Source organism: Gilbertella persicaria, assembly GCF_025201335.1.
Source record: "Gilbertella persicaria strain CBS 190.32 chromosome Unknown B0P05scaffold_29, whole genome shotgun sequence".
In the NCBI taxonomy this organism is placed as follows: Eukaryota; Fungi; Mucoromycota; class Mucoromycetes; order Mucorales; family Choanephoraceae; genus Gilbertella; species Gilbertella persicaria.
The window spans coordinates 138,198-160,058 of record NW_026251990.1 but is presented as its reverse complement, the minus strand read 5'-3'; the positions used below and the strand labels follow the sequence as shown (position 1 = coordinate 160,058).

The window sequence follows — 21,861 nt, the reverse complement described above, 5'->3', positions numbered from 1 at the left end:
TAACTTCTTGCCACTCTGTTCCTCATGTGAATCCTATCTAAATGCGCGGTCATAGAAAACTATCTGGCTCTCACGGACTGTCTTTTCTATTTTTTTTTATAAAGGCGATGTTCGTGCACGCGCTAAGTGTATGCGTGTCCATTTCTTTTAAATAAATATTTGGGAATTTGAATGCAAAGGCTTTTTTATCCTTTTCCTCGCTTTTTTAGATTGTAATATAGACTTGCTTTACAAAGTTTGTTGTTTACTCTTTCTGTCTTTCTTTTTCATGTTTTACTTATCACTTTTCATAGTCACTTTTTGCATAATCATCATACTACGTCAGCCTCAAGACTATTTGCTTTTAGATCCATGTCAACCACCACTTCTTCATCTGACTGGGAGCTTGCTTCCAACGGCAACTATTGGACTTTTGTTCGCTCTTTAGAAAAGTCAGACAATGATGATCGTTCTTACCGTCTCATCAAACTTGCTTCTAATGATCTCCAAGTACTCTTAGTACACGACAAAGACACAGACAAGTCAAGTGCTGCTTTGGATGTTCATGTTGGTCATATTAGTGACCCTGTAAGTAATATGCGTGTCATGGAACAAGCACTGATTGTGTTATAGGCTGATTTACAAGGTCTTGCTCATTTTTGTGAGCATTTATTGTTTATGGGAACAGAAAAGTATCCTAAAGAAAACGACTACAGTCAGTATCTGTCCGAACACTCGGGCTTCTCAAATGCCTTTACGGGTGTGGAAGACACCAATTATTATTTTGAAGTAGGACAAGAGTACTTGGAAGGCGCTTTGGATAGATTTGCTCAGTTCTTTATCAGTCCTTTATTCTCAGATAGTTGTACAGAACGAGAGCTAAAGGCCGTTGATTCAGGTAAACTATCAGACAATTTTATTTTGTTGACATGGTATTGTATATAGAACACAAAAAGAACCGACAACAGGATAGTTGGCGCATGTTCCAACTTGAAAAATCACTCAGTAACCCAGATCACCCTTATTGTCATTTTGGCACAGGTAATCTCGAGACATTGTATGAAAACCCCAAAAAGAATGGTCAAGATATTCGAGAGGAATTACTTAAATTTCATGATCATTATTACTCTGCTAATATCATGAAACTTTGTATTCTTGGAAGAGGTAAAAAAAAAAAAACAACAGAAAGAAGCCTATTAAAACCCTTTTGTTAGAATCTCTTGATCAGTTAACAGCATGGGCAGTTGAAAAATTCCAAAATGTACGCAACAAAAACATTAATCCCCCTAGTTTCTCTGGTCATCCTCTTACAAAAAATGAACTCATGGTAACCCTTTTAATACTCTCTGTCTTTCTGACCTATTTTCTATAGAAACAAATCTTTGTTAAGCCTGTCAAAGATGTTCGTTCTTTGGAAATGACTTTTCCTTTCCCTGACCAAAGACCATTGTATGCTGTTCAGGTAAAATGAGTGATAGAATTGCTTCATGATGTTCACACACTTCACTTAGCCTGGTCGATACCTTTCTCGTTTGATTGGTCATGAGGGTCGTGGTTCGATTCTGTCCTTACTCAAGAAGAATGGTTGGGCAAATTACCTTCAAGTAGGCACCATTCATGGTGGTATTGGATTTGAGTTCATGCGTATCAGTGTTGATCTTACTGAACAAGGCTTAAGTAAGTAATTAGATATATGTAGATGTCAAACTCATGTGTTGCATAAACAAACTAACAAAAAAAAAAAATAGCTCATTATCGGGATGTGATCTTGACTATCTTTAAATACCTTGATCTCTTAAAAAGAGAAGGTGTTCAAGCACGTCTATTTGAAGAAGTCCAATCCTTGGCTTCATTAGCATTTCGGTTCAAGGAAAAGTACCCTCCTTCTCAATACACCTCTCGTTTGGCTGGATTGATGCAACATGGCTACCCTCCTCACTTTGTCCTCAGTGGTCCTGGTCTGATCCGTGAATACAACCCTGATTTGATCAAAGAGAATCTTGAATGGCTACGTCCAGACAATTTCCGTATCATGTTAGCTAGTCAAACACCTCCTCAGGGTATTGAATACACGCAGCGTGAAATGTGGTATGGCACCGAATACAATGTAGTTGATTTTGATAGTGCATTAGTCGAGGTATATATATATATATATATATATATAATGATGTGTTGGGCTTGATTTGTATCTAACTTGTACTTAGTCTCTAAAGCACCTTGACCATGACCCCTTGCTAGCTTTGCCTGACACTAATGCATTTATTCCTACTCAGTTTGAGACGTTCAAGACACACGTCGATACGCCTGCTAAGCGACCTGAACTGATTGAAAACACACCCATGATGCGCTTATGGCACAAGAAGGACGATACGTTCTGGGTTCCCCGCGCTAATGTATGGATCTTGTTTCGCTCTCCTTTGGCTTATGCAACACCTATCAACTGTGTCAAGACGCGATTGTACACAGACTTACTTAAAGATTCACTCAACGAATACGCTTATGATGCTGAAGTAGCAGGCCTATGCTACAACATTGAAAATCAACTGGAAGGCATGTTGCTTGCCATGGGAGGCTACAATGATAAATTGCCCGTCTTGCTTGAAAAAGTCGTTCAAAAGATGCGTGATTTCCAAGTCGATCCTGAACGATTCAAGCTATTAAAAGACCAGTTGCGTCGATCTTACAAGAACTTCTCACTTGAACCACCTTATCAACATGCGCTTTACTACCTCTCTTATCTCACACAGGACAAGATGTGGACCAACGCTGAGAAACTACAAGAACTCGATCATGTGACAGCTGAAGACATTCAGTCGTTCTATCCTGACCTACTTTCTCATTTGCATATGGAAGCACTTGTGCATGGTAACTTGTTTAAGGAAGATGCTCAAAAGATGCTGATGCATGTCATGGACACACTCAAGCCAAAAGCGCTCTTGCCTAGCCAACTTGTCAGTCATCATAGCTTGATGTTGCCCAAGGGGTCCAAATGGGTCTATCGACGTGACGTAGAAGACCCCAACAATGTCAATTCGGGCATTGAGTATTTGATTCAAGTAGGCAATGTGACTCAGACCACATTGCGTGCTAAACTCAGTCTGTTGGCCCAGATTGCTCAAGAACCTTGTTTTGATCAGTTGCGTACCAAGGAACAATTGGGCTATTTGGTCTTTAGTGGTGTCCGCAAACAAACAGGGTCCATGGGCTTGCGTTTTATCTTGCAAAGTGAACGCGACACTATCTACTTGGAAAACCGCATTGAAGAATTCTTGATGAAGCTTAAAACGATCATTGAAAACATGACACCTGCAGAATACAAGGCTCAGGTACAATCCTTGATTGCCAAAAAGCTTGAAAAAGACAAGAACTTGGGTCAAGAAGGAAGTAAATACTGGACACATATTCATTCAGGTTATTATGAGTTTGATCAAGTAGAGACAGATATCAAAGAATTGCGCTTGATTGAGAAGCAAGACTTGTTGGATTTCATGTCTGAATACATTGATCCTCAATCCCCTCATGCTCGCAAACTATCTGTGCATATTCAGTCCCAAAAGACAGCCACGCAACCCAAGTTCAAGGTCGATATTGACTCATTGCACACCTGCTTAGTGTCTCAAGGTGTCACTCGACTTAGTATTGACGATGTTCGCTCTGCTGTAGAAAAGGGAGATGCTGGCGAAGCCAGTATTGAAGCCAATTTGCGTGATTTGTTGGCTGATGAAAGCAAGGCAGATGAGACTGAAATTGAGTCCTTGATGGCTAAATTGATGATTGCCATGCGTGAATCAGATACCGGCGACGGATCATTTGTGACGGTCGATAACCAAAAGACGGCCCGCCGATTATCCATGGTCAATGGCCAGGCACCTGAAGTCTCTACCTCCGCCAGCACATCCACTAGAGATCATACTCAGCTTCCTCAAGGGAACCGCATGATTGACAATGTGATTGAATTTAAGAATAGTGTAGAATTAAGCCCTGCTGCCGTTCCTTTAATCCAATTCTAATACGTGTATTTATTGTAATAAAGATCTATGGTTGATACACCAATGGAACATACTCAGGTTGATAAGCACAGCTTTTGACGACTTCGCTCAGAACTTCACCTTCTTCTAATCGAGCAGTAGCAACGCCTTCTTCAAATGCAACCTCACAGACCTTGGTACCTACATTCAAAGCTACCTCTCTCAATTGGCTCACGCCAGGGAAAAGAACACCTTCCTTGAGTTGTTCAGGCGTAGCCATGTCTGCGATCGTACGTGCTGTTTCCAAAAACATATTGGGGGACACTCTTGTTGCTCGAGCCACGGTGATACCTAATCCAACTCCCTATCATATGATTTGTCTATAAGCTTGATCTATCTTATGTATACTTACAGGAAAACTGTAGGAATTGTTACACTGATTTGTTTTTCCAATTTTACCATTAGGTAATTGTACATCTTTGAATGGACTTCCTGAAGCAAAAATGGCTCTTCCCTCTGTCCATTGAAAGGCTTCTTCAGCTGTACATTCTGCATGTGTATCTGGATTGCTCAATGGGAAAATAACAGGCTTTTCATGATGTTTAGCCATTTCCCTAACAGCTTCTTCTGTAAAGACACCACGAATACCTGTCAAGCCAAGCAAGACTGTAGGCTTGATTTTCTTGATTAATTGCTCTAAACTCATTTGATCCTTCAAGTGATGCTTTACATAATAATATTGTCTTTCGTCCAATTCGGCCGGCCTTGCCTTGAAATGCTTGTTGTGTTTATCTTCTTGTTTGTCACGAAGTGTAGGGTTACCAAGCAATCCGTATTGATCAAGCATATAGATTTTAGAATAGGCTTCTTCTCGACTCTTGACACGTCCTTGAGCAACAATGCAGTCAACGATGCCTTCACAGACACCTACACCAGCAGAACCTGCACCCACACACACAATTCTTTCGTCGGATAAATCTTCTTGCTTTTTGCCCCTTGCTTTTAATGAGGCTAAAATACCAGCCAATGTAATGGAGGATGTCGATTGAATGTCATCATTGAAACAAGTAATACGGTTACGATCTAATTCCCCCAAAAAAAAAAGTGAGTAAAATAGCATGTTTGTTTATATGTTTACATTTGACTAATAGATTATAAGCATGGGGGTACTTGAAATCTTCAAACTGGATTAATGTATCTATCCATCGTGTGAGAAGTGCGTGTTAAAGCATCTATCTTACTTGGCCATCGACTCGTAATGGCAGTCACCCATTCATCGACAAAGGAATAATAATCTTCACCTTCAAGTCGAGGGTGTCCCATGCCGAGGTAAAGTGGATCATTCAAGAGTTCCTGGTTATTGGTACCCACGTCCAAAACGACAGGCAACACAGCTCTGGGTCGAATACCACCGGCAGCCACGTACTAATTTACCAATATGATGTGTCAATATATATATATATATATATGTGTGTGTGTGTGGTTTTTCACTTACCAAACTTAATTTACCAATAGGGATCTGCATACCATTAGCACCTAAATCACCCAAGCCCAAGACTCTTGAACCATCTGTCACGACAATCACGTCCACTTGATCGTGGGGCCAGTTATATACCATGGCCGACATTTGTCCACGATCTTGCGTAGAGAAATACATGCCTCGTGAACGACGATAAATAGAATGCGACATTTGACTTGCAAGACCCACTGGTGTATATGCTACGTTAAACACAAAAGAAGATAGTTCTTTGATTACCTGTAGGTGTATAGATAATGCCAGCCAATTCGTCAAGATGTTCCATAAGTAGCTTGTAGTACAATGTTTCATTACGGTCATGTAAAGCAGCTAAAAAGACAAACTTTGATAAAGGAGTTTCGCAAGCATCCAAGTTACGCTTCACACGCAATAACTGTTTCTCCATTTCTTGGCAACGAGGAGGCACAAGACCACGAATGGACAGGCGTTCTCGCTCAGCAATACTGAAAGCAGTGCCTTTCGATAACAAAGGATCATGAAGAATATTGACTCCTCTTGAATGCATCACATGGACTGTCTTGTCGTGTCGAGGATCAGCCTCAAATGAAGTACTAAAGTTTCTTGGTAGGATACGATGTCTGTATCGAGAAAGTAAACAAGTAACTGTCTTTTTGGCAGATAACATGGTGTGAGAGAAAAGAAAAAGAAAAAAAAGGCCAGTTTTTTTTTTATTTTATTTTAGCTTAAAAATAGTGATGTATAATATACGTATGTACCTGAATAAACAATGAGCTTATCTTCTCCTTTTACTGATCTTTTTTTTTTTTTTTTTTTTTTTTTTTTTTTTTTTTTTTTTTTTGCCTTGGCGTAACACATTTTCTGTAGAGAAAAAAAAAGAATCTTTGCATAACAAATTATTCTGTACAAATACTTTGCATAACATTACTTTGAATAACAGAATCTATAATAAAAAAGAGTTGGTAGAACAGTTTGAAGTAAAATGTTTACATAATTAATGGCTCTAGGTCCTTGTAGTAAAAAAAAAAAAAAAAAAAAAAAAAAAAAAAAACACACAACTATGTAACATGCTATGCAAATTCCTTTCGTGTTGTTGTTGTTTTTGACTATTGAATTGAATTATACAGCACTGGAGTGTAAAGATGGATAGAGTTGTAAGCTCACTTCTAGCTTCCAACTGTAGTTCAAGAAGAATAAAGCAAAACAAAAAAAAAGTGTGATGTCATGATTAGCGTGACGTGTAGTTTACTGGCTAGGGGCAATTTTTTCTTTTTTTTGGTGGAGGCATATACATACAAGCACACATACACACAGAGAAGGGGAAATTGAAATAGAGCCATATCTTAATTTCTTTTCTTAACTTACACACCCCACTCTCAGTACAATGGCCTTCCGTACAGCTACACAACGTGCCTTGAATGTTCGCGCCATGATGAACGTTACCCGTCAACCTATCACTATTACTTCTGTCCGTCCTCAATCCACCTTGAGTACCGGTGAAGTTGTTCAAGATCCTCAAATTGGTGATTATCCCAACTTGCCTCGTATTAGTGCACAAGAAAGAGGTCCTTTTGGCTGGGACGATCCTCAAGACAAACGTAACTTTGGTGAGCCTGTAAGTAGAAAAAAACACAAAGCAACTATTGACCTTAAAGCTGACATGCATCGTAGCTTCATGAAGAAGACGAAATTATGGGTGTCTGGGCTCCTGATCTTCACACCTATAGTCCCCGTAAGGCTGCTGCTCAACTTGCTCTTGCTTTCGGTATCCTTGCTGGTGTTTCTGGCATTGTCTACAAGACTTATCCCGAAAGCCCTGCTGTAAGTCAATTGAATGACAATGGTATCCATGGATACTGATTTGGTACATTTATATATGTATATAGGTCAAGCGTACTTATCCTTACAATGGTTTGACTGAAGAATTCGGTGCTCGTGAGGGTGATATTCGTCCCCGCGGTGTAAGTATCTCAAGGAAAACGGACGTAATGACTCATGTTTCAATATAGGCTCGTGCTGGTGATCAATAGATATTGTAGTAATAATAAAAATAAAAAAAAGAAAGAAAGAATCAAACTACTTTAGCATTTAGGCAATCATAAAGAGAATAAAGCTTTGAGTATGTTGTATGTGACTTGATTCCATAGAAGGAGAGGTGGGCGGACTTGTATTCCTTGTACAATCCAGCAGGAATCAAGGAAACTTCTGTTCAGAAACATGATAGATATTTATATTCTCCCCTCTTTTTTTTTCACTTTTTCACTTTCTCACTTTTTCACCTTCTTTTTTTATTTGTTCAATCATGAAAATTATCCCCATTAGTGTTCTTGATGATAATTACTCGTATATTCTTATAGACGACAAGACAAAAGAAGCTGCTGTGATTGATCCTGTTGAGCCCATCAAGATTTTAAACGTGATCAGTCAAACAGGCTCTAAATTATCAAGGTAAGGAACAAGTAACATACATGTCAACTTATTTCTTAGCGTGTTTACAACCCATCATCATTGGGATCATGCAGGAGGAAATATTGAACTTGTAGGTAAAGTATTTTCTTGTGGGTTTTTTTCTAGGATTCAAGTAACACAATAGGGATATAGCCAAAAAACCCGGATTAGCAGTGTATGGTGCAGATGCCCGTATCCCAGAAATCAATTATGTCTGTAAAGACCATGAAGAATTCAAATTAGGTTCATTGGAGATTATACCTCTACATACGCCATGTCATACAAAAGGGCATGTATGTTATTATGTCTCTGATCCAGCCACAGGCGAAAAAGCCGTATTCACTGGCGATACATTGTTTGTAGGTGGTGTTGGAAAATTCTTTGAGGGTGATGCTCGTGATATGTATCGAATTCTATTTCATGTACTTACAAAATTGCCTGATGAAACCTGGGTTTATTGTGGGCATGAATATACAAAGAATAATCTCAAGGTGAAGAAAACTTAGCTAATCGAATGCTTATCATTGAATCTAGTTTGCTCTTACAGTAGAACCACATAATGAAGCACTTTTAGCTAAATGGAATTGGTGTCAAGATAAACATATTACAGTCCCATCTACTATTGGACAAGAAAAGATGTTCAATCCTTTTCTAAGGGTGAATGAACAATCATTACAAGTGATGGCAGGGAAATCAGACCCAGTAGAAGTGTTGCATACATTAAGAGAAATGAAAAATAACTTTGTTTAATCATAAATCATTTAATTCTCTGGACCCATAAGTGCTTGGTTTTCTTGGTCTTCTTGATCGTCTTCTTGATCGTTTTCTTGATCGTTTTCTTGATCGTTTTCTTGATCGTTTTCTTGATCGTTTTCTTGATCTTCTTGCTGTTGCTGATTCGTATCCGAAAGCGGTGTATAAATATTGTTATTAGCATACACAGTCGACCAACGACCAGACTTGGGTCGCTTTCGATAAGACGTGCCGCCTGTAACTACTTCATCATCACTCTCGGTTGTTCTGATGTCAGAGCGGTACATTTCATATTCCATGCGTTCAGCAGACAAGGCTTCCAATCGTCTTTGACGGTCAATAGCCTCTTCTTGCTCAATTCCTTGATGATATCTACTCCAAGATGTGTCTTCTTCTGTCTGAGGAGGCATAGGAGGAGGATGATAAGATTCAGGGTCCTGTGCCAAATCAAGAGGATGAACAATGATAGCTGAATTCCGGCTTGAATCCGGGTTGCTACCAAGCGATCGACGACGACCACTCAAGTTCTTCTTGGCTCGTTTGCGCTTGGCAATCTCATCAAACAGTCGTTGACGCTGTTGATACATATTGGCAGAAATAACATCTTCTTGAGGTGTCTTGTTGTCTCCTTGAGGAAACTCAACTTGATGATACGTAATGGAATGAGATCTTGCTTTCTTTTCATTGAAGCTGGAATCATCATCTGACCAATCATCTGCCTGATCAAGGCCTTGTTGATGCTTAGTTACCCATTGATGTTGATACCGGATCACAAAAAAGAGGCAGATAAACTATCAACTATTCAATTGTATGCTCTACTGCGTTTTTATCTTACCGAAATCACACTGTAGACGAACCAAGAGACAATTCTTTCTGTAGTGAAATTTTGCCATTGACTTGAACAATGATTATAGATCTGTTTCATTTCTTCTGTGTCTTCAAACCCCAAAGACCACCAGAACAAGCGTGAAGGATCTCTTTGAAGACATGAGTTGATCAAGAAGGGTCTGTACTTTGTAAACAACAGCATCACATGAACAAATCCGACGATAAAATGAATGACAACGATAATAATAAGGCCAATCATATACACATTGAATAGTTTGGGAGACTATCATCCTGTGAGTAATGGAGCATTCTGCTTTCATTTCTTACCATAAAGACACTGACAAGCCCAAATACACTCCATGCACTAATAATGCCAATAAATGTCAAATAAGTATAGAAATCACCAATATGAAAACGATGGATCCAATCCGTCAAATAAGTAAGATCAATGGCGATTAAAATAGGACCCATTATAATCAAAAGTACAATCACAGCGCATATCCATGCGCGACGTGTTAGTATATGATAGCCTCTTATATTCATATTAAGTGAATAAAGATGTATTTTAACTCTTCTTCTTGCTTTTGTCATTTTTTTCTTTATTTTTTTCATTGTGTATGTTCCATTCAGTTGTAGAGGGTTTCATCGGTGAAACTCGTTTTTGAAGGGGTTATGATCCTAAGCTTAAAAAGAGTCTACTTTGCTATCATAAAGAGAGAGAAAGAGAGAAAATAGCATGATGAATGCCTCTCAAAAGAATACATGGGTCATTTGGTTTGTTTGAATATATATCTTCCCGAGAAATATCTCCGGTAGAGAGTCATATTCATTCTAAGCCTGTAGCTTTTCTTTTTCTTTTCAAATCTCTAGACACTCATAAATAAAAAGGAAATATCCGCAGCACAGTATGAGATTAAAGTTTACTAATTACGTAAATAATTATGCTGGTTGTGTCCCTGATTTTTCAAGATAACTACAAAAGCAGCAAGAAATATTGGTATTTTTTTAATGTGTAAAAAAAAAAAGATTAAATAGAAGAGATAATAATATAAATGTGGGTGGTGTATTTGTATTATGCAATATAAAAAAGAAAGCATTTTAATTGTTTATAATAAATCTATACAATGTACACCCCTCCTAAATTCTTTTTTGGCATTCTTTAATAGTGATAGACTTCGTTGGGTTCACGACCACGGACAACAGCGGGTTCACTGCCAGGGATGTAAATGTTGGTGTGGAATTCAGAAAGAGAAGGTTCAGGAGCAGCTTCAGCCTTTTTGGCAGCTTCATCAACAAGCTTACGAGCTTCCTTGTCCATGTTCTTCAATTCAGCTTCAGTAGCAACACCGTTGTCGATCAAGATAGCCTTCAAACCAGTGATAGGATCAGAAGTAGAACGCATGTGTTGGATTTCTTCACGAGTACGGTAAGTGGTACCGGGATCAGACATGGAGTGACCACCGTAACGGTAAGTGGCCAATTCCATGACAAGAGGACCCTTACCAGAGGTAGTCCATTCCTTGGCATATTGACAAGCCTTCAAGACAGAGAGGACATCCATACCATTGACCTTGAGACCAGGAATGTAGTCACCACGCTTGAAGTACTCGGTGGAAGCAGAAGAACGGCTAGCAGGAGTACCCATACCGTACTTGTTGTTTTCACAGACAAAGACACAAGGGAGGTCCCAAAGCTTAGCCATGTTGAAAGCTTCGAATACTTGACCTTGGTTGGAAGCACCATCACCGTAAAGAGCAAAGGTGACAGAGGGGTTACCCAAGTATTTTTGACTGAAAGCAACACCGGCACCAAGAGGAACCTATTGTTTTTTATTAATCTACACATACACACACACTCTCAAAATCAGGCCATGACTTACTTGAGCACCAACAATACCGTTACCACCATAGAAGGATTCGGCAAACATGTGCATAGAACCACCCTTACCCTTGGAGATACCAGTGCTACGGCCCATCAATTCAGCCAAAATGCTTTCAACAGTACCACCACGAAGGTAGGTGAAACCGTGACATCTGTAGGCAGTGATCACATGGTCCTTGTTGGTGATAGCAGCTTCCATACCAACAGAGACAGCTTCCTATGAAAATTTTTTGTTAGCTCTATGTTATTTAACGTTCTTTCTCCGATTGATAGAAAAAGGTGTGACATCAAACGCGGGGTTTACCCAATATCCCCCGAGTTTGCCCAGAATATCCAAGTGTGAAAAAAATTACCCCCAACCAAAAAAAAAAAAAAAAAAAAAAATTATTTTTTTGTAAAATATTTTACCTGACCGTTACATAAGTGACAGAAACCACGAATTTTCTTGGCCTTGTAAAGACCATCAGCAACCATTTCCATACGTCTCATGACAGTCATTTTGTTGTACATGTCAAGTAGTTCTTCCTTGCTGACTTCAACTTCTAAGCTAGGCTTTTCACAGTTGTAGGTTTCAAAGGAAGTTTCAGGCAAGGTGATGGTCAACTTGTCAGAGAAACGGGGCATGCTGGTAGACAAAGCACGCTATAAAATGAATGTAGATAAGCAACAGTCCTAACAATGTTCTATCGTCTTACCATAGGAGTGAAAGCGGCCACACGCTTAGTAGCGAATAAACGAGAAGCTGAACGAAGCATTTTATCGTATAATAAAAAAAAAGGGAAAAAACGAAAAACGACGAAAAAAAATATTTTATTTTATTTTCAAGGTCCCGGAATTCTCGCTTGAACTCTTAATTGTTTTTTGGGGGGAAATGACGGGGAAATTGATTGGGCCATATGCTTATTTTTTTCTATTTTAAAACTCCTGTTCTTCCTCCTCCTCCTCCTCCTCCATGTCTTCTTCTTCCTCCATATCAAACTTCTCGTCTTCTAAAAAGTCGAGATTCTCTGGATTTAACTTGAGATACAATCGATTCAGTGTATCTAGATCGCTCTCTAAATCTAACATTTCATCGTCACGGTTATTATGGCGTTCTTCTACTGTAGGCAATTGTGCCACATCAATAGGTTTAGGACCATATTCTAATAGATCAAGGCGACCCTTTTCTTCTTCCTCTTCTGTGTATTCATATACGCGGTTATATCGAATAGGCTGAACAGCATCTTTGACTAACACTGGAGGCTTTGGCTTTTTGGGAGACATGGGGAATTCTTGCAATGGATCAGGAGGACCATCCACACGACAAAAGAACTCTCGAGGGTCGAATGTACCAAATGTTCTTTCACATGTAGATATATGCTGATGATATTGGCTGGCAATTTGCTCCAATCCATCATAGCTCTGAAGTTGACCCCAGAGATCCAACACAGGCAAGTCTTCAAAAAGGGGCAAGCTTTGATTCGGTAACTGAGACAAGATGGTATCGCGTTGCATCAAGGGCACCATAAATGTGCCAATCACAGACTGTCTCTTTTCAGACTTGACGTGTGTACCAAACTCAACATGGTTGGTCGAAAACGCTTCAAACGATTGAAAGTTAGGATAGAGCATCACATAGGCGCGCAAATAGACCAATTCAATAAAATACTTCTTCCATGACTTTTTCCACTTGTCTGATCGACTGCCAGGCACACTGATCAATCGTACTTGATGATTTTTAGGCAGCTCAAGGTCTTTAAGTCGTGTCACCAAATAAGCATGGAATTCACGCCAATGTTCGGGAAAGTAAACACCACCCCAACTACAAGGGATTTGAGAGGCATAAGGGATATGTTCTGGATAACCTGCTGGGAGTAAGACAGAGTTAGGATCATATGTCACACGGCCTGATGGCACGAGTTCCAAGTTACGAGGCGCGTACAGACTGATACCGTACATTAAGCGATGAGCTTCACTGTTGCCACTGTATCTGTACTTGAGAATAGCGTACTTAGACCAGACATAAAACAAAGGAGAGACTTCAATGTCGTCTTCTAGCAAGACAGCGTATTCGTCATTGTTACTTGGGTACCATGATTCAACAATGGCAGGCATAAGGCCACCTTTTCGAATACGGTGTTGAATGGTCTTGACACCTTGTCGCCATAAAAAGCTATTCACAAGCATACGTGTCACACGGTCGGCCGATTGTTCCATATGGATCATTAAATCTACTTGATCACTTACAAACACAGATTTTGAAGCAGACTGTAAAAGACGGGAGAGTGAATGAGGTCTTCTGTCGGTAATCACTACCAGCTTGATACGAATCTTATTCCAGTCTATCCCATGTCAATTCTCTTATTCCTTGCAATAAATAATAGAAAAAAAAACTTACTGCTTAATGCGTCTAAAGAGAGATCAGGAATCCATAATGCATGGACAATCTCTTTTTCAGGCAATCCAATCTCTGTCATTTGATGTGTGTTAGCAATGGCTTGGATGGTATAATACATGGCTTTGTTATCTGTAGGCTTCACTTGAATCAAAATACGAGGTTGAATAACTTTGAGAAGCGGTGTCATGGCGGTTGCATCCTGCATGGAGAAATCATGTAATTCAACATGCTGGTGACAGTTGGTTTCAATCAAGGCACGCTTCACTGTCTCTCGCTTGATGTCACCCAAAAGCACTAAATGAACACGGTCGCGTTTAAATCGGCACAGGAGAGGGTGTAAAGAGACTAATTGGTTAGCCCCATGAGTCACCATGACCACACCTTGTTGATGCATCCATCGGTACTGAAGTGCAGTTGGGTATTGGTTCTTGGCAACTCGTTCTTGCCATACACTGTTCTTTGTCCATTCTTGCTGTACCTTTTCACACAGCAATTTGTTGGTATTGGTCTGTCTGTCTAAAGAAGGCAAGACAATTGTAGGTACATTCAAGTGTTGCTTTAGGCTTAAGCTGAGGTAATAACCGAAAGGCAGCTGAAGTGAATCAAGCGACATGTCTTTCATGATAAAGGGTAACCATGACTTGTGTAATAACCAAGCACCCAACAGCATATCAGCAGGTTGAGAAACAGAGGGTAATTGGTCATTCAGAGGCAAGCAAAAGTGCTCCCTGTCCGATGAAGGTGCCAGTACATAGGCCCGTGTACCAATCAAGGCATGTTGATAATCTTCTAATTGATGGGCTCGGAAAAGATAAGCAAGTTCATCCAGCGAATAAGGAGACACAGGTACATTTTCATCCATGATGTACAGGTAGTCTGTTTCGATATCTAACATCTGAAGCCACATGGAAGCACCTGCAGTACCTGAAGCAAAAGTACTGCTGCTTGCACTGGATGTGATGGTCGATCGATCCACAACACTAATAGTGAACTTGTCTGGGTACTTATCGTCTATCTGAGGTTTGAATGAAGAGGAACAGACGATCAAGACCTGGAACGGCACTTGTGCAGCTGTCCAGGCAGATACGATATCGAGTTTTGAAAAGGCATCTTTTGTATAGACAGGTACAACCACAGTCACTTGTTGTGTGATAGGCTGTGTGTTATAAAGGGTATTATAGTCATGACCTTCTAGTGTATAAGAGGTCAGTTTATCGAGAAAATGGTTGGTTGTGTTGAATATTGACTGGTTGAGTATCCAGGGGTTATGTTCTTTATCCCATGTGGTGTTTAGTGTAAATAAGGTGGATTTTGTTTGATCGAGGTCGAGAAAGATGTTTTCATCTGAAGTGGCATCACTTGCTGTCTTGACCTGAGATGAAGTATAGTAACTAGGAAGTAAGACTAGCAGAAAGACACTTGTGAGAACACATAGTGTTATCAGCCTAACTAGCCTTTTGGGTGAATTTAGCCAGGACATAAATATAATAATAATAAAAGTAAAAAAAAAAAGAGAAAAAACAAGGAGACACTATATTACTTATCCTAATGTTACACACAGTTTTTTTTTAGACCAGTGAATCTTTATTAAGCGGTCGATTTCTATAATACAAGAATTGACAAAAAATAGAGAAATCAAACGTGAGAGTGCCTGCACTACCAATCAAGTAAGGAAGGGCTTCTATTAAAGAGTCTATGGTTTGTCCAGGATGAGACAGAATGCTAGCTGCATAAGTGAGATTACCGCATACAGCGAATATAAATAAAGATGCAGACAATCCTTCAACAGATTGACGGCGATAGTTCTTGAGTAACTGGGGAATACGGGACATCAAATATAAAGAAGTGCATGTCCAAGCAAAGAAGCGACCAACCCAGAGGGCACTGTCTTGTTGGGATAGAATAATAGGATCAAATGTAGTCAATTGATCTGTAGAAGATGTGGGTAATAAAGTAGCAGTAGTAGTAAACAATAGTATGGCCATTAGTTTCTGTGAGCTTTCTTTTGAAGGTGAGAGTGTGTACCATTTAGAAGGAGAAGCAGAAGAAGAAAAGGGAGTCAATTCGTCTATAATTAAAGGTGGATTATGAATATTCACTGGTGTTTGTGCTGGATGTTGGAATAAAGAAGGTTTGTTCTGAAGATCATCTTGAGGGATAGTTGTAGGTATAATAAGATAATCTTCCTGCTGTTGTGATTTGAATTTGTTGTAATAGATCCATTGCGATAATAGGCAGATATCAATGGTGACAAAATAAACACCAAGGTAGATTTGAAATGGAAGTTGATGTGTTAAGATAGAACCTATCAGGTTGGCTGTGTCTCCTGCTAACCAGATAGACAGAAAATTTAAACTAAGACATTCTGCTGATCCCATTTTATAGTTTTCTATCAGTTGTCTATATAGATCATTAGTCTTGTTTTCTCTCTTTTGTGGCTGAATAACATACGGTAATTGAGCATTGAACCAGAATAACATAGAAGCATAGCCTAATAATAAACTGATTGCATCTTGTGTGCCATAAACACAATCACCAAATATATACTGTTAAAAAAAAAGGTCAGTATACATCAAATAACTTTTGAAATACTTGCATTTATCCATTGTATGTAAGGAATGCCGTCTTGTGTGGGTATACAAACTGTCATTTTATTGTGATAATAATAAGAAGAAAGGCAAATTAAATAAAGAATTGGGTTTTAAATACTTTTTTTTTTTTTTTTTATCTTTTATAGATAGAAAACGAATTTTTTTATTTTTTTTTGGGAATACGAAGCAATTATCAGGTGTATATGAACATGATATCACTTTGTCCCGATGACTTTATTTTGCTCCTTAAATTCTTGTTTATGCATAGATATAATGTAATAATAAGAAAAAAAAAATTTTTTTTAAATCTCAATTGTTACTCATTGTTATGAATATGCACATCATGACTCACTCGAAAGTATTTCAATTTCAGAATTGAGATAAGTTACTCCGCATTTTTAGAATACATGCCGTGTGAACATGGCAAGCATAAATTACTATAAAAGGCACCTGATAAGCGAACCTTTTTTTTATTATTATTATTATTTAAATATATTGAACTCTCTTTGTACTGCTTCAATAGAATCACTTGCATGAATAGCATTTTCTTGTACATTTGTTCCATAAAGAGCTCGAATGGATTTAGGAAACAATTCGCGTGCTATCTCTGGATTTGTAGGACCAATCAGTTGTCTCAGGTAAGGAATGGCTTCTATTCTTGTCAATTGCATCACACGAACAGGTCCTCGTTCTGTCAAGTAACTCACCAATGAGGGATAATAAGAAGCATCATGTTTATCAAAATACCACTGATCAATATGGTCTCTTGATAACTGAACAATTTTGTCATGCTTTATTTCAAAGCCATGATGCCTTAAAATAGCAATAATGTGGTCTTGATGAGCCATACCATCAGGCTTGATGATAGCCATGGTCTGACTCGGTCTACATAAGAGGGGAATAGGATATCTTGCACATATCTCTTGAGGATGCTGAGCAAACAATGAATTACGTGGTATCAAAAACACAATCAAAAAAGGAAAATAGAGCAAGAAGCATATGAACGAGGCCTTGAGGCAGTTCAGCATTATGAAAGAGAGAGACAGAGAGAGAAAGAAAAATCACGCTTTGTCAAGGTTCAATTTGATGACGTGCCTATACGACGTAAAGATGTATTATGACGCGCTATGATTGGTTCAATGACACCACACAGGACCAGCACATGTTTACAACAGCAAATATTTAGGTTGTGTCATACTAGAGAAATTAAGGTTGTCCTTCATTTGATTGTCACCTGGACAAGTAGATCTTTTTATAGAAAATAAGTTCGCGTTGTTGAAAGCTTGACCAGATCATTCGAAAATTTCAGTTTAAAAGAAACCAGTGTTCGCAACTTCATGAAGAGAGTGAGACTGCATTCCAAAAAAAAAGAAATCTTTAAAAGAGTGGACTGCAACTGGCATGAACTTTTTGTTTTTGTTGATGAAAGCAGCCTCAATATTAACATGTGTTCACCTTCAGCTTGCTCTACAGTTGGCATTCCTGCAATAGTAAAAAGCTAAATCAACTAGAGCAATAGGAGTAGTAAACATTGAGCTTAAAGAATCCTGAGCAGCGCAAAATTGAAGGAGGGAGGAGGACGAAAAAGAAAGCAAACAACAGGTTCTGAGAGATCAAAAGATACCACTACAGGGCATTATCTGAATTGGATAAGGAAGGCTTAAGATGATCCTCATAGGACCAAATTCTTCATTATAATGGATAGCGCCCCTATCCCAGAGATATTGATGAATTGATTGCTTTTGGAGGTTATAGATATATTTATTCAACTGAACCTTATCTCGTTCAACAGTTGTGGTCAGTCGTTAAGAATAAAGTTAAGATAGGGAGGACCTTAATTGCAGGTGCTTGCAACAACGTTCCCGTCCATCATTTGAAAACTTTTGTGCAGCATTCTTGGAATCAGTTTGATAAATGTAGCCATTGAATTACACGCCTACATTAGAGAAATAGTCTGAATATTGGCATCTCTTATCCGCAATTTTTTTTTAAAAACCGCCATTTGATCTTGCATTCGCTTTACACACAATTCAATACTTGAATAAAAAGAGTGCCGTATAAGACCGGTGCACTCGAACGTTAAACACGATTCAATAGGCCACTAAGGTACAAATTACATTCTACACTCTTTGGTCCCTTTGTACTGTGTTTCTTGAAACTTCTATTTGTAATATCTTGGCAGACAGTGAATACCGTAAACAAAATTACTTCAAGATTCAATTTCCTAAAGATGATCACACCCTAGGCTTTCGATATTCAGCCTTGTAGTGGGGAAGAAAAGACATTCTCAAAGTGCAATCGTGACATTGGTTGGGTTCTTGAGGCATAAAGAAAGTGATCAGAGGTTGCGTTACTTGTGCCAAGAATTGTCTTGGATCTATGCATTGCGAGAACGAGGATTGTGCTCTTTTTTAATAAAAATACAAGACTCATTCATAACATGAAGCTTATTGAAGTGCAGAAGTGCATGTATTGCGACGACACTATAAAGCACGAGCCCTGCAATGTCAAAGTCAAGGTTTTTTTGATGTTTGATACTTTTAAGAATATAAATAGCTGCACTGTTGAGTGTGAGGGTTATCATTAACATGACGCTTCTGGGAGACTACATTTCTCTGGAAAGGAGAATGATGTTCTAATTGAAAAAGTGCAAAATGATCAATTGCTTACACCCGAAAATCTTAGTATTGTTGTTACATCCCATCCTGGAGAATTTGATCAGCTTTCCAAGGGAATCAGTTCTGTTTTGGAAAATCAATATAGAGCAAAATATCGGCTTAATGCTACAAAAACCTCTTTGGGCGTTCGTAAGAGCTCTGATTTCTTAAGCGATTTAGCAAAAATTCAAAAAGACTACGAAGGCTATATAAATTATGCTCAAGTTGCTGATGACAAGACCTTTATGATCGCTTTTTCAGCCTATAATATATTGAAATACAACCTCCCGTTCTTAACACTGCTTATCGTCATAGATGTCACCTATAACGCTGTTGCTAATGACAAGAAATACCTTTGCTCTTCTGTAATCTATGTACCTGAAATGCAAAAAAGCACTTTTAAACTCCGGGTAAACCTGTTTAGTACACCAGTTTTATCTGCTTTCTTTTAGACTCATCTCGTAATAATTGTGTGTTGTCTTGGGCATTCTGACGAAAACAAACGGCAATTTTGTGAGTCAACGTCTTTTCTCTTCATTAAGCAAGATCAACTCTGGATCTAGAAGTGCATCTGCTTCTCCTAGAATACTTGTGTTATCAAAACAGAACGAATACATTAGGAAACAAAACTGAAATGACGTGATCATTTCTCATGATAAGCTAGGTAAGCAAGATGATTGTTATAAGAATACTTGAACACTAATACTTTGAAAACAATATTAGAGAACAAAGCTACATTATCTTTTTCAGCCTGTTATTAAACGCCTTTTTTTTTGGCTAAGCAAGGATGCTCTCAATATGGTACTCATTAAATAAGATCGGCTTTTTCAGAAGAACAAAAAGAGATAAATATTACCATAGACAAATTTCTAACTGCGGGAATAATAGAAAAGTGTACAGACTCAAGAGCAAGAGGTTATCTCTCCAGGTTTTTCTTTTTACCCTTCAGGAGACCACCAAGAGAAGACCAATTCTAGACTGTCGCCAAATCAACCAATATATCCAGGTCGAACACTTCAAAATGGAAGGCGTACCAGCATTGAGTGATCTAATCGAGCCAAACGATTATATGGTGAAACTAGACTTACAGGATGCTTATATGGTAGTACCAATCCACCAAAATTCAATGTCTTTCTTAGTATTCGAAAACCTTGGCACAGTCTACCAGTACAAAGCGCTAAACTTTGGACTAAATATCGCTTCAAAAATACTTCGATATGCCATTGAACCTTTAAGAAGGCAAGGCATAAGGACGGCGTACTATTTAAACGATATTTGCATTTTATTTCAAGACCTTCAAGACTTATAACAAACGGCTCAAAGGGTAATTACAGATTTAGAATCACTAGGTTTCATTATAAACCAAAGAAAGGGTTTATTTGCACCATCTCACATTCAGGAGTACTTGGGGTTCGAGTTCGACACCAAGAAAATGACTATCAGAGCTCCAACCTTGAAGATCAACAAACTGATGCAACGAATCAAGCAAGGAATGAGACCAACAGCAAGGACATGTCAATAGATGGCAGGTCTACTAGGCAAGATCACAGCAATAATATTAGCAGTAAGAGAAGTGTTATTGCATATACGTCATATCCAAAGAGGTGTATCGAGAAGTTTGTCAACACAAGCGTACAATTGGGAATGCCCATGTCATCTGAGTCAACAAGCAATGGAAGAACTAAAATGGTGGAAGACATTCTTAACCAAAAAGAATGTACTGCCAATACAGAGGATCCCCTTGAAAAAGCCTCAAATAACTATCACAACAGACAGTCCCAACACCGATTGGAGAATACACTCTCTAATCATACAGACATACGGGTTCTGGACAAAGAAAGAAGCACCTTGGGCTGAAACGCTCAGCTGAGTTTGGCTTTGTTGCTATGGTGGATAGGATACTAAGCTGTATCTTGAACAGCACTACTATTCAAGCATACCCGTGAACATACTTCTAGATTGGTTTTAGAGTAAAGTTTCTAACAAACATATATTTATAGAGGGGAAACATAATGTTTCTCGACCAAGAGATTCATATTCAACAATGAATCTGCTTACAGTGATAGCAGCAGCAGCAGCAGCAAATCAATAGCAGACAGAAAAATTGATATCTTGGTCAAAGATGAAGACGAAGTGGAATTGGTTGCGCTGGAATTCAAAAAAGCAAAAATAGTTAGCAGCAAGAAGAGTAGCAGCAAGAGATCCACCCTCTCCATAAGTCAAGAAAGCAAAAGCATGAGGATAAACAAAAGCATTATGTCTTCTATGTCAGGCAAAGTTGATCACATTGGCGGCATGGATTTCAATAGCTGAAATGGCTATAGTTATGTTATTCTGCCATTCCAAGATATCCATGTTGCTGTAGAGATCAGACCATTTACGTTACCTTCGTGCAAAAAGGATTCTTTGATTGCTTCATATCAAATTAAGGTAATATATACATACATATATACATACATATATACATACATATATACATAAACAAAAACAGAAATAACTAATTTAAGAGTGTTTAGAAAGCATAGGTGAAAACTGTTGCTGTCTTGGCAGCCATTCATGAATGGGAAGAATAAAAAGAAACAATTTTCTTCTCTCAAAAATTATCTTTGGTTCTTCTTTTAATATTACTATTCTGAGCATTATCGTCAGCTTTCTCGGCAGGTGCACTGACAGCAGCACTTTTCAACAATATTTCTTTTTACATAATTGAGACAAATTCATTTGCTCCTTGATTCATGTTTCCAAATTCTTGGCAACTTTGTTTTGATATTGTTATTCTGATAAGTAATGACTATTGTCATGTTTCTAAAAATACAAACAAGGATGGCTTTGAACAAATGATAGATCAGGTCTTTTAAGCTTTTGCTTTGTTCTCTAGGGGCTC

At 38.5% G+C, this 21,861-nt stretch overlaps 10 protein-coding genes across 10 annotated transcripts; 4 read left to right on the top strand and 6 right to left on the bottom strand.

The window, feature by feature from the left end:
• Positions 1-351: 351 nt before the first annotated feature.
• On the top strand, positions 352-3,989 carry B0P05DRAFT_473531 (Metalloenzyme, LuxS/M16 peptidase-like protein; the record flags this gene model as incomplete). The annotated part of the gene is made up of 8 exons (XM_051574737.1): positions 352-567; positions 613-877; positions 925-1,143; positions 1,194-1,306; positions 1,352-1,441; positions 1,491-1,656; positions 1,728-2,116; positions 2,184-3,989. 8 exons carry the CDS (start codon positions 352-354, stop codon positions 3,987-3,989), a joined length of 3,264 nt encoding a protein of 1,087 aa, XP_051433185.1.
• A 25-nt stretch (positions 3,990-4,014) lies between these two features.
• Positions 4,015-6,109, bottom strand: B0P05DRAFT_572993 (malic enzyme; the record flags this gene model as incomplete). Its single annotated transcript, XM_051581475.1, has 6 exons — positions 4,015-4,311; positions 4,360-5,030; positions 5,086-5,145; positions 5,189-5,372; positions 5,443-5,666; positions 5,704-6,109. 6 exons carry the CDS (start codon positions 6,107-6,109, stop codon positions 4,015-4,017), a joined length of 1,842 nt encoding a protein of 613 aa, XP_051433184.1.
• A 386-nt stretch (positions 6,110-6,495) lies between these two features.
• On the top strand, positions 6,496-7,577 carry B0P05DRAFT_548550 (uncharacterized protein). The gene is made up of 4 exons (XM_051579038.1): positions 6,496-7,057; positions 7,114-7,263; positions 7,329-7,403; positions 7,452-7,577. The coding sequence occupies exons 1-4, from the start codon at positions 6,827-6,829 to the stop codon at positions 7,470-7,472; spliced, it is 477 nt and encodes a 158-aa protein (XP_051433183.1). The 5' UTR covers positions 6,496-6,826; the 3' UTR covers positions 7,473-7,577.
• A 110-nt stretch (positions 7,578-7,687) lies between these two features.
• Positions 7,688-8,771, top strand: B0P05DRAFT_548548 (hydroxyacyl glutathione hydrolase). The gene is made up of 4 exons (XM_051579037.1): positions 7,688-7,890; positions 7,930-7,985; positions 8,044-8,381; positions 8,425-8,771. Exons 1-4 carry the CDS (start codon positions 7,745-7,747, stop codon positions 8,638-8,640), a joined length of 756 nt encoding a protein of 251 aa, XP_051433182.1. The 5' UTR covers positions 7,688-7,744; the 3' UTR covers positions 8,641-8,771.
• Positions 8,652-9,942, bottom strand: B0P05DRAFT_572990 (uncharacterized protein; the record flags this gene model as incomplete). The annotated part of the gene is made up of 3 exons (XM_051581474.1): positions 8,652-9,434; positions 9,479-9,754; positions 9,799-9,942. 3 exons carry the CDS (start codon positions 9,940-9,942, stop codon positions 8,652-8,654), a joined length of 1,203 nt encoding a protein of 400 aa, XP_051433181.1.
• Positions 9,943-10,342: 400 nt separating this feature from the next.
• On the bottom strand, positions 10,343-12,154 carry B0P05DRAFT_548538 (dehydrogenase E1 component-domain-containing protein). Its single transcript, XM_051579036.1, has 4 exons — positions 12,048-12,154; positions 11,761-11,994; positions 11,351-11,569; positions 10,343-11,290 (listed from the first exon to the last, which is right to left on the bottom strand). Exons 1-4 carry the CDS (start codon positions 12,105-12,107, stop codon positions 10,631-10,633), a joined length of 1,173 nt encoding a protein of 390 aa, XP_051433180.1. The 5' UTR covers positions 12,108-12,154; the 3' UTR covers positions 10,343-10,630.
• Positions 12,155-12,267: 113 nt separating this feature from the next.
• Positions 12,268-14,102, bottom strand: B0P05DRAFT_580220 (uncharacterized protein; the record flags this gene model as incomplete). The annotated part of the gene is made up of 2 exons (XM_051581996.1): positions 12,268-13,673; positions 13,730-14,102. 2 exons carry the CDS (start codon positions 14,100-14,102, stop codon positions 12,268-12,270), a joined length of 1,779 nt encoding a protein of 592 aa, XP_051433179.1.
• Positions 14,103-14,923: 821 nt separating this feature from the next.
• B0P05DRAFT_160782 (uncharacterized protein) lies at positions 14,924-16,428 on the bottom strand. Its single transcript, XM_051573112.1, has 4 exons — positions 16,181-16,428; positions 15,474-16,129; positions 15,270-15,422; positions 14,924-15,183 (listed from the first exon to the last, which is right to left on the bottom strand). The coding sequence occupies exons 1-3, from the start codon at positions 16,207-16,209 to the stop codon at positions 15,298-15,300; spliced, it is 810 nt and encodes a 269-aa protein (XP_051433178.1). The 5' UTR covers positions 16,210-16,428; the 3' UTR covers positions 14,924-15,183; positions 15,270-15,297.
• Positions 16,429-16,808: 380 nt separating this feature from the next.
• Positions 16,809-17,198, bottom strand: B0P05DRAFT_459335 (nucleoside diphosphate kinase; the record flags this gene model as incomplete). The annotated part of the gene is made up of 1 exon (XM_051573986.1): positions 16,809-17,198. A coding segment is annotated over one exon (390 nt), but the record flags the coding sequence as incomplete, so codon positions are not given.
• An 842-nt stretch (positions 17,199-18,040) lies between these two features.
• Positions 18,041-18,247, top strand: B0P05DRAFT_473596 (uncharacterized protein; the record flags this gene model as incomplete). Its single annotated transcript, XM_051574741.1, has 1 exon — positions 18,041-18,247. A coding segment is annotated over one exon (207 nt), but the record flags the coding sequence as incomplete, so codon positions are not given.
• Positions 18,248-21,861: the final 3,614 nt, after the last annotated feature.